Source organism: Camelus bactrianus, chromosome 3 (genome assembly GCF_048773025.1).
Source record: "Camelus bactrianus isolate YW-2024 breed Bactrian camel chromosome 3, ASM4877302v1, whole genome shotgun sequence".
Taxonomy (NCBI): Eukaryota; Metazoa; Chordata; class Mammalia; order Artiodactyla; family Camelidae; genus Camelus; species Camelus bactrianus.
In genome coordinates this window covers 45,794,370-45,806,662 of record NC_133541.1, presented here as the reverse complement: position 1 = coordinate 45,806,662, position 12,293 = coordinate 45,794,370, and the positions used below count along the sequence as shown (strand labels likewise).

Below are 12,293 nucleotides of genomic sequence, written 5' to 3'. Positions count from 1 at the left end.
TAACTAAAATTACATGTATGATAAAAGATTCGTAAGTAAGCCTATATAAACTTATGCAAAGCTAAAAACCCACTCTTAGCATATTCAGAAGAAAAATAACAAACCAAGAAAAATTTATTTGCAACACATTTGGATATGTATGTTTATATATAACTCTTAGAAGTCAGGACACAACTGCATCAAAGAGAATAATATTCTTACAAACAAATTTTATCAGAAAGGCAAAAATTTTGCTGAAAGAAAAAAAAGACATAAATAAATGGAAAGATATCCCATGTTCTTGGATCAGAAGACTTAAATAGAGTTAAGATAACAATAGTATCCAAAGCAATATACAAATTCAATGCAATCCCTACCTAAATCTCATAGGCATTGATAGAAATAGAAAAACCCAGCCAAAAATTCATATGAAATCTCCAGCAACATTTAAAAGCCAAAATAATCTGTAAAAGAACAACAAATTGGAAGACACACAATTCCTGATGTCAAAACTTATTACAAATCTGTAGTAATCAAACAGTGCGGTACTGGTGTAAGGACAGACACACAGACCAGTGGAAAAGACAGAAATACATGGTCACATATATGGTCAAATGATTTTTGACATGGGTGTCAAGACCTATTCAATAGAGAAAGGACAACCTTTTCAACAAATGGTGCTGGGAAAACTGGATATCCACATGCAAAACAATGAAGCTGGACCCTTACCTTACACCACATGTAAAAGTTAACTCACAATGGATCAAAGACCTAAATACATAAGCTAAAACTATTAAACTCTTAGAAGAAAACACGGGAAAATCTTCATGAGATTGGTTTTGGCAATGATTTTCTGGATATAACAAAAGACAACAAAAGGAAAAAAAAAAGATAAATCTTATTTCATCAAAATTAAAAACTTGTGCATCAAAAGATACTTAAAACAGTGAAAAGACAACCCACAGTATGGGAAAAAATACATGCAAATCATGTATCTGGTAAGGGATTAACATTCACAACATAAAAACTACAACTTAACAAAGAGCCAAATACTCTAATTCAAAATGGGCAAAAGACTAGACATTTCTCCAAAGAAAATATACAAATGGTGAATAAGCACATGAAAAGATGCCCAACATTACTATTCATTACAGAAATACAAATCAAAACCATAGTGAGATACCATTATATACTCACTAGAATGGCTACAATCAGAGAAAGACAGTAACAAATGTCAGCACATAGAGAAATTGAAACACTCACACATTGCTGATGGGAATGTAAAATGGCACAACCACTTTGGAAAACAGTTTGGCAGTTTCTCAAAAAGATAACGAGAGTGTTCCTACATGACTTAGCAATCACCACTCCTAGGTATATACCCAAGAAAAATGAAAACACGAGACGACACCAGAACTTGTACATAAACATTCACAGCATTATTCTTAATAGCAAAAAAATGGAAACAATACTAAAAGTCCATCAATGAGTGATGAACTAAAGCATGGTTTTATCCATGCAATGGAATATTATTCACTCATAAAAAGGAATAAAGTACTGATTCATGCCTCAACATGCATAAATCTTGAAAATATTACATTTAGTCAAAGAAGCCAGATACAAAAGACCAAATGTACTATGTAAGTCTATATGAAATGTCTGTAACAGGCAAATCCACAGAGACAGTAGATTAGTAGTTCTCAGGAGCCATGGGGAGTAACTGCTAATAGGTACAGGCCTTCTTTTGAACTAACAAAAAAATGTTCTGGAGTTAAGCAGCAGTGATGGTTGCACAAAATTGTGAACATACTAAAAAGCCACTGAACTGCACATTTAAAAGGGTGAATTTTATGTTACATGAATTACATCTCAATTTAAAAAATAACTCAGGATGGAAGCAAGACTGGGTATAGTCACTAACCATATACACACTTACACACATACAGTGTATATATAGTGAATGCTGTCTTTTGTGAAGAAAAGGAGAAATTCAAATGTATGTGTCTGATTAATTTTATTTTATTCTTCCTGTGTTTCTTTTTACAAACAGTTGATCACTCACAGAGGGTGGATGCGGAACAAAGTAGAAGGAATGGGGAAGGAAGTGATACTGTGCAAATTTTTTGTCTAACTTGAGTTCACAACTAAGAAAAGTTTTGACTTTCATGAGTAAAGTATTTTTTTAAAATACAAATTTGACCTGCCTCTACAGTATCCCTAATGCCTTCCATTATTCTCACCTAAAAATAATTCACAAACAAAAGAACCCTGATGAGAAACATGCTTCTTCTACCCTAGCAAAACTTTTTATAAATTTCTCTTTTCTATACTTAGAAGATTACAGAAAACCAAATGAAAAACCATGACCCATCAGTAAGATAATGGGCTGAAAAAATAAATACCAAGAAATCAATACCCTTCCTAGGTAGGTACAAACCCAGTCTCCAATTACATGACATCATGGAAGAAAAGACCTCATTTACAAGAACAGAAAAGTAAAAAATATCTAGGAATAAACTTCAAAAATACATAAAACCTGTATGAAACAAAAACTGAAACATTCATGAAAAACACTAAGGATGGTCTGAATAAGTAAGCCATCCATATTTCTGGATAAAAAGATTCACCATCGTAAAGCTTTATTTATTAATAGATCTATTATTCAATTTTCCTATGTTAATTAATAAACTTAATAAAACTATATTACAAATTATAAGTAGGTTTTATTTCTGTTACCTAGACAACTGACTCTTAAGTTCAAACAGAAATATATATACACAAGAATAGTCAAGAATGCTCAAAAAAAAGAGCAATATGAGGATGTGGGGGAGAACAGGCCTTACTAAACATTTTAAAATACTATACAATCTGAATAATTTAAAGCAAGAGGCACCAGTACACAAATCATCAGTCAAACCAATCCAACAGCGTGGAGGGCCCAGAAATAGACTCCAATACAGACAGAAAAATTTAGTACGTGACAAAGGCAACATATCATATTAGGGTTAGAAAAACTGAATTTTTAATAAATGATATTAAAACAACAAAGCAGCATTTGGGAAAAAAAAAATTGGACCCATATGCCATATTGTACATAAGGATAAACTTCTAACGGATCAAAGACATAAATGCAAAAAATAAAACCCTAAAAGTATAAACAACAGCAATGGAGGAATTTTATTATAATCTTGGAACAGAAAAAGACCTTTCTCACTTTAAGACTCAAAACGTGGAAGTCTCAAGAAAAAAGCTGAGAAATTAAACTATATAAAAGTCAAACACCTCTATAAAATCAAGTCTCATAAACAAATAGGAAAAACTAGGAATGATATTTGAAATCAAATCACTGGAAATGGGGGGGGGGAAACAAACACAAAAACAGACCCCACAAAAAAAATGGGCAATGTATACAATGCACAGAAAAGGAAATACAAATGGCCTTCAAATATACGAAGAGATGGTCACCTCACTCTTAAGAGAAATGCAACTAAATTTACTGTCACAGTACCATTTCTCATCTATCAGATGGACAAAAACCCACAACTCTGGTAACAATCTGTCGTAGCCGTAGGGAAACAGGCGCGCATACGCAGCTGATTAAAGTGCAAGCCGCTGCCAATCCTTATGAAGAACAATATGGAAGTAAACATCTCTCAGTATCACGAACATCTCACCCTCTGACCCAACAATACCATTTCTGGAGAATTTTCCTGCACACTCGCACATTATAAAATGATGTAAGTCTACAGCTATTCACTACAGGCTTGTAAAACTCATAAAAGGGAAATTAAGAAAACCCATTCTACCACAGGCCGGTTACTTAAACCAAGGTACTGTCATACAATGGAAGCCCATGCAACTGTAAAAAGGAATGAAGTAGCATTTTCTGATGAATAAAGTTCTCCTGGTAGTTAAGAGACAAAAGCAATTGTACAACACTGTGTATTCTGTGCTACCCTTTGTACCTATATACAAAAAAACTAGTAAAGCCATTACTTACGAGGACAGAGTGAATGGACACATGGGTGGAAGTTAAGACCTATCATAGTATAACTTTTCATACTGTTTGGATTTCTATACTATGCAAATGTATTATATATTACTCATTAAAATATAAAGGTTAAAAAAATAGATTGAATAGAGAAATTTTCCCCCTACTTCCTCCTAAGTTTTAGCAGAAGCTTTCAACCTACCTCCTCGGGGATGGAGACCTAGAAGATTTCCTTTTGATGGTTTTTGATGTTCTTGGTGATCTGGAAGAACTCCTGCTCCTCCTCCTCCGCCTTTCCCTGAAAGTTAAAAATATATCATTTTAAAAAACAACAATTTAAAAGGTAATTCAAATATACAAAAGCAAAAGGGTCCTTAATGATCTCAAGTGAACAGTATTCTTTAGAGGCCAGTTTAAATTAATGACTTTCATGAAAATGTTCTACCATCTAATTTTTAGCAGGTCAAATTATGAACTGTGAATTTTACAGACCAATGAAAACATTTTCTAAGATTTCATATTAGAAAGGGTAGAGGATCTCCTTTTCACCTGATTTATTTGGACAGTAATTTCTTAAGTAGAAAAAGTATTAATGGATGTTTCAGATTCTCTCTCAAGCTAAACATATTCTTCCTCAGGATCTAAAGCATGTTTCATCCGATCCTTTGTCGTGCATCTAGCTCCCTGCTGCCCCACTGTGGATTACTGTGTAACAAGGTAATAGGACCTTTTCAAGAAAAGAAAGGTAAGTGGGCTCGCAAAATGTGAACTTTTTAAACCCAAGTATTGAAAATGTCTCTTTAAAAAGTATTTACATTGATTCATTTTACAAAGAAATTGCTTTGACCCTCCAACCTCCTACCACTTCATTATTACTGTTCTAGTCATTTAAAATTGAGCACACAGGCTGCTTAGATGTAAGAAAAATTAGTTAAAGCCTGGAATTTAAATATGACAGAGTCAAAAATAATTAACTAGATTAAGTGTTTATTATTATTAAAAAACTATTCTGCTTAACGTATTAGCAAATGATGCATACTCTAATAAATTACTTCATTTGTAGGGGTGGTCACCTTAGAAATAATGAATTTCAAGTTGTCTACTATTCAGGTGATGAGGTATGAGGATATAAATGACTAATGTATCCAGTGATCTACCTCACAAGGAGCTCTGATAATTAGTGGTCACAGAGCTGAAAGAACCAAATCCTCTAGAATTCAAGTTCTCTTTATTACCTGAGTAAGCTGATTCTAGGCGAATGAAACACTTTGTGTACGTTCTTCATCTATAAAATAAAAAACTAGACAATGCTCATATGTGGTATATATGGTAGATGTTAAGACCAAAACAGCTCAAGAACTTTGAGAACACAAATAAATCAAACTCTACCTAAGATTCTCCCTTCCATTACCCCACTTTGTTTTCAAGTCACCCCCAAATTATACTTCCTAAGATGGAAATTAGATAACTATATTCCATTTAATCAATGCCATTCTGTAGCAGCACCCCCTCATGCACCCTGGCACAAGAACTGGGAGTATTTTTTTTCATAACACGAGAATGTTAATGTATTCCAGACTTCACATTTACACAGAATGGCTCCATCTTCATCCGCATTATGTAACTCTTTAATTGTTGTTCCGGAAGCACTGTGTACAGGTGGACATCTAATAAACTATCAGGTGGTGTGAGAGCTAAGGCTGGAATAGACAGCAATCCAGAATGTCAGTTAGAAAGCAGCTGTCAGCTCCAGTATGCAGAACTCGAGTTGGTTAGGCTTATATTTAAATTTTAGTTCCACACCTAATCAGCTGCATGACTGGAATCTTATTATCTGAGTCTTAGTTTTTCCAACTGGAAAATGGAGACAGTAACTCAAGCCTTGTAGTGTTGTTACGAAGATTTAGGGTAACACTGTAAAGTACTAAGCCTGCTGTCTGGTGCATAGCAGGTGCTCAATAAATATTTTCTCCTTCTCTTCCTTGGTTTCATCCTTATTGGTAATAATTTCAAGCATTAAAAATTTCTAAATATCAAATTGTTTCCTTAAAAACCTAGATTAGAAGACAATGTTGGAAATAAAAATATTAAATATACTATTTTTCTGAACAGTTAATGTATTTCCCATTCACTAAACATCAGAGCACCTGAAAGGAAGAAAAATGTTAAAAGATGAGAAATTGTAATTCTTCACAAAGTTCCTCTGAAAGCATGAAATATTCCAAACTGCTGAACTTTAGGAACTAACGTTAGTCAGCATCTATTCCTCAGGCCCCAGAGGTTATTTAAGAACTTACTTAGGACTGAATGTGAACATTTGAACTTTCTTAAATATCAAGTGACTTAAAATGGCCCATGAAAAAATTAAACATTTCAAAGTCATCTGGAAAAGTAAATTCAACTGAATTTAAAAGGAACCAAAACATTATATGGTGTTGTGAGGACAATGTCTAAACAATCATATAAACACAAAGGAATGTGTGAAACATAATATAATAACTGTGCTATAAAGATGCAGTCCATAAGGTTAATTAATATCCACAGCAAATGAATTTAATTCTTCAGGTTTTGGTTCAAAATGCTGAAATGTGGCAATGATCTATTGATTTGTAGTCTATTAATACATTGTAATCTATTAATATATATTGTTGCTTTCAATATTATGCTTCTGAGGCATTCTTTAAAGTTGGTACCAAGTACTGGTTAGAGTCCTCAAAAAAAATCTCTAAAATAAGAAAGAGCTACTATACTACTATATTTTTGGTTTAAGTATAGAGCAGATGGAAATTTTCCTCTAAGCTTTGGTTTCTTCATGTTTTAAAACCATGATAATAGTCTTCTCAGAGGCTTATTACGAGGATTAAATAAATTAGTCATGAAAAACTTTGCTGAGACATAATATCTAGCATATGGTAAAGCACTGGAAAAATGCTTACAATTATCTTCTATTAACTAACCAAAGCCTAGTATTAGAACAAGCTATCAAAATTGCCGAGAAGAGAATATAGGCAAAACATTCTGACATAAATCGCAGCAATGTTTTCCTAGGTCAGTCTCCCAAGGCAAGAGAAATAAAAGCAAAATAAACAAATGGGACCTAATAAAACTACAAGCTTTTGCACAAAAAAGTAAAGGAAACCATAATCAAAACAAAAAGACAACCTATACACTGGGAGAAAATATTTGCAAATGATGCAACTGACAAGGGCTTAATTTCCAGAATATGCAAACAGCTCATACAACTCAACAAGAAAACAAACAACTCAATCATAAAATGGGCAGAAGACCTAAATAGACATTTGTCCAGAGAAAACAAACAGATGGCCAATATTGTTCAGTATCACCAATTATCAGAGAAATACAAATCAAAACTACAATGAAGTATCACCTCACACCAGTCAGAATGGCCATCATGGGGGGAGGGTATAGCTCAGTGGTAAGAGTGCATGCCTAGGATGCACAACGTCCTGAGTTCAGTCCCCAGCACCTCCACTAAAATAAATGAATAAACCTAATTACCTACCTCCACCCCCACCCCCAAAAAAACAGAACCTGGGTGAAAAATAAAGTCTAACCTTTAAAAAACAAAATGGCCATCATTAAAAAGTCCACAAACAATAAATGCTGGAGAGGGCTTGGAGAAAAGGGAACCCTCCTACAGTGTTGGTAGGAATGTAAATTGGAGCAGCCACAGTGGAAAACAGTACAGAGGTTCCTTAAAAAACTAAAAGTATATCTACCACATGATCCAGTAATCCCACTGCTAGGGCATTTATCTGGAGAAAACTATAATTTGAAAAGATACACACACCCCAATGTTCACAGCAGCACTACTTACAATGGCCAAGACATGGAAGCAACCTAAGTTTCCATCAACAGATGATTGGATAAAGATGCAGTATATATACACAATGGAAAATTACTCAGCCATTAAAAAAGAGTGAAATAATGTCATTTGCAGCAACATGGATAGACCTAGAGATGATCATACTAAGTGATGTTAAGTCACACAGAGAAAGACAAATATGCTGGAATCTAAAAACGAACAAATGAACTTACTTACAAAACAGAGCTCACAGACATATAAAATAAACTTATGGTTACCAAAGGGGAAGGGGATGGGATAAATTAGGAGTCTGGGATAAGCAGATATAAAGTATTAAATATAAAATAGATAAACAAGAAGGTTCTAATGTATAGCACAGAGAACTACATTCAGCATCTTGTAATAACCTATAGTGAAAAAGAATATATATGTATAACTGAATCACTATGCTATATAACAGAAACGTAAATCAACTATACTTCAATTAAAAATAAAACTAAACCAATAAAAAAATAAGTTATTAAAACAAAGTTAAAAATAGGAAATAAAATATTCCATTGTCTCAGAAATTTTCTACAAAAAAGCTTAAAAAAATTTTTTAACTTGCTAAAAATGTAATTTTTAAGTACTTTAAAGATATGGTTTAACACAACTTAGGAACTTCCATTTATTTATAGTCATGGCACCATGTGGAGTAATGGATGTAGGTTTAGATAATGTTGAATTAAGGAAAGTCCTCATTTTCCTGCTGTTACTATAGCAACATGCTGCCACCTGGTGGCAGTGTACCTACTAATAAGTTGAGGGAACAGTCCTAAGGAAAACAGCAAACCTTTAACAACGAAATGAAAATTAAAATTTAAACATCATGCACTCAACAAAATTGGGCAGTAAAAATAAACTGAGATGACAAAAGGGACATCATTTCAAGGAAACAGAGAAGCATAATGGGTCAATATGGGTCAATTTCTCAGTACTAAAAAAAAAAAAACTTGTCCCTGCCATCCTACCCTCCAAGGAAATAGTAAGCAGCAGCAACTGCAGCCACTGGTGCCACTGCAAGGTTCAAACAGTGGATCACAAAGGGCAGTTAACTTTTCAAATTATTTTGCCCAACATTATCTCTTTCTCCTTACAGGTTCAATACTGTAACAACCCCTCTGCTAGAGAAATGTTTAGACTTCCATCAGAGGGAAATGTTCTCATATTATTATACTGATTCTACTTGTATAAAATAATCTTTTCCCCCTCAATTAAAATTTATGTTTTCATTTGTCATCAGTAAACCCCTTAGTAAAAGTTGAAATTATCAAACCTGCTGGAACTACGGGATCTTCTTGATGCATTGTAACTTCTGGGTGGTGTTCTGGATTTTTTATCCTTCTTTCTTTTCTCATCCATCTCTTTGGATCTGTCCTTTTCTCGTTCCTTTTCTTTGTCCTGTTCCTTCTCCTTCTCTTTGTCTCGTTCCTTTTCATGTTCTTTTTCCCGCTCTCTCTCTCTGTCCTTCTCCTTGTCTTTCTCTCGGTCCTTTTCCCGTTCTTTATCCCGGTCTTTATCTTTGTTTTTACCCCGTTCCTTCTCCTTTTCACGTTCCTTTTCCCTGTCTCTCTCTTTTTCCCTTTCCTTTTCTCTATCTTTTTCTTTCACTCTTTCCTTTTCCTTAATTTTTTCTCGGGTGTCTTTTCTCTTGTCCCTTTAAAAACAAAAATAAGTAAGTAAGTTCACAATGGAAAAAATTCTACTCCCCAAAAAAGGACCTCCTCCTCTTCCCTCAACCACTATCAACATAAAACAATTTATAATACCTATAAGACATTATGCATAAGTTTCTATATAATTCATGTGCATATGAAGCTGCTAAATGAAGTAATTACCAGGCTGAATTAAGAAGTCTGGAAACCTCACAAGTCATACTGACCATCAGATTCAAATCAATGGCAATTAGTATTAATCTACTAAAATAATCAGAAAAAAGTATAACTTCTTTCATTAAAAACCTAAACCACACAGTTTTTTAACAAATGATGCCATGAAAAAATTAGCCTTATTTTCCCAAAAACTCACCGTGAACGCGAACGACTTCTTGACTTCCGTCTCTCCCTTGATTTAGAACGTTTTTTATGAGGGCTCTTAGATCTACGTCTATCCTTTTGTCTTGAACGTGATCTATTATGGGATCTACTCCTAAAGAAAAGCAAATCTGTTAGGATCTGAAAACTTACTAAGAGTTTCAAATTTTAAAAATTTAAGACCTTTAAAATAAGAGAATTGTAAAACTGACCCTGACAGTTTCAATATGTTAAAACTATCCACTATGTTTCAGACTATCTGACACAAATTTATTGGAAACTATACTAGATAGTTCATTGTCCAGAACACAAAGACAGAAGCAAAGAAACAATTTAAGTTATTTCCTATGTCAGACTTAAAAGTTGATATTTTCAGCTGTGGCTTTGTTTTGCTAATTCTCAGATGGCTCAATTAGTACAGAAGATTTCTCCCATGGTCCAAGTTCTCAAACCATAAATTGTAACTCTTGACTTCCATGTAATACGACTACTTGTGGTTATAACTTATCCTACCAGGGAGTAGTGGTTATATGGCTCAATGGTTTCTATAAATGGCTGTATGCTGTCTTAAGAAAATGTATAAAGAAGCACAGTAGTAATGATAATGATGGTGCTAGTATGACAGGAAACCAAACATCATTACCCATGAGTCCAAGCTAAATATAATCAAGTGTTGAATTCGCAAAGCCTTGATTTTATCATTATATAAACATAGCTATAAAAAGAAACCTTTATTACTGGAATTCTTACAGGAAAAATAACTTGTTTCAATTCTGAAATTCTGTAGGCTCCTTTCCCCACTGAAATAACAGCTTAGATAATGTGATTTTTTTCATGAGGTATCCTAGGAACTGTTTGTTAAAATATAACAAAATTGAATCCATACAACTTAAATAACAAAGTGATGAGACTCACCGGCTTTGGAGTCAGACAATCTGGCTCTGACACTCAGCTCTGCCACACACTAGCTGTGAGAACTCTGGCTAGTCACTTAACTTCTCTAAGCCTGAGTTGTTTCATCTATAAACTGGAGTAAGAATCATACCTACATCTCCTAGCTGTCATGAGGATTAAATCAGATGATATATGGAAAATTGCCTAACAGTCTCTGGCAAAGAGTAAATGCATAAAACTCTTAATTCCCAATATCAGCAGCATCATCATTATTAACAATTAACAGAAATGTAAACTCTAAATCTTTATTTATTCCAAGGTCAAATGAACTTCCACAAGTATGCCTTATATAATTAAAACTCATCCTGACAGTAATATTTTCATGAATTAAGTTAAAACAATAATCTATAAAAGAAATATAGTTAAATGCTTGTGATGTGCTATGAAACCAGAAAAATCTCCAGACAGCCCTCAATCAATAATGAAGTCTTCTTTACAAAACACATTTTTCAATTAGTTAAAATTTATTTCCCAAAAGCTAATTTTCAACTGAACCACTCCACTCATCTATTATATGGCTTTAAAAATTATACATTTAACTTCATACCACATTTTTAATACAGGAAGATAATTCAGTTTGTTGAAATGTTTATCATTAATAACCTAAGAGACACAAGGGTCAAGTAGTACGGTATCATGGCAAAACTGCAAAATTTAACAGCATTTTTAGTCCATTTACAGACATCCACAAGGGTAATGTTTTTAAAAAGGGCCTCTGCTTCTATGTACTTAAAATTAATATAATACAGAATATAATGATTTTGTTTTCTTCAAACAGTGCTTCCCAGCCTTAATTAAGTAAAAAAAAAAAAAACTTTAAAAAATTAAGCATAGTCTTAACAAACGTTAATAACAAAAAAAAAATGCACTGATCGCTTCACTTCCTACCTTATCCTGTGGGTCCTCAGAGTTTGAAAGTCACTGCTCAAGAGTAATTACTTTATTTCAATTTTGATATTAAATATTTCATGTCTACCTCACTTACTAGTCACCTAAAAGTTGTCTGATTAGGAATGCTAAAAGCTTCAAGTCAAGAGCAAATCTAATCCAATCAAAGATAAAGATTTAAGTTATTGTTAGCAGTTCTCGTTTTAGCATAATGTGTGAAATTGCATTTATAAATTAAACTGTAAATAAACGGCAACTTACCATTATGTTGCATCAAAGTTCATTTGTAACTCAGTTGTTTCCCATTAAAATATTATAAAATGTCTTATAGTTGCTATGCTGGTCTGTAAAGGTTACTTAACTTTAAAATATAATAAAGAGTACTACCCACCTTTACTAATACTGTCCCTATGAAAAAAAAACACATAAAAATTCGGACAAAATGGAAACACATCTTCCCAGACCTAGTCAAGGTCATAGTGACAAGAAACCCCTTCTTCCCTCCTACAGAGAGAAGGGAAGGAACAGGGAAAGGGTCAGGGGCTCTAGAAGGATCTGAGAACATGAAGAAGGGGGAAGCCTT

The 12,293-nt window shown here is 33.6% G+C and overlaps 1 protein-coding gene across 4 annotated transcripts in view; it reads right to left on the bottom strand.

Annotated features, from left to right (window-relative positions):
* Window positions 1-12,293, bottom strand: part of SREK1 (splicing regulatory glutamic acid and lysine rich protein 1) — a 41,456-nt gene that overhangs the window by 6,159 nt on the left and 23,004 nt on the right. For all 4 annotated transcript variants that reach the window (XM_074359123.1, XM_045512401.2, XM_074359128.1 and 1 more), the window contains 3 exons: window positions 9,864-9,983; window positions 9,112-9,492; window positions 4,173-4,268 (listed from right to left, as the gene is read on the bottom strand). In XM_074359123.1, the coding sequence (XP_074215224.1) occupies window positions 4,173-4,268; window positions 9,112-9,492; window positions 9,864-9,983 (597 nt within the window). The remainder of the gene's footprint in view (window positions 1-4,172; window positions 4,269-9,111; window positions 9,493-9,863; window positions 9,984-12,293) is intronic.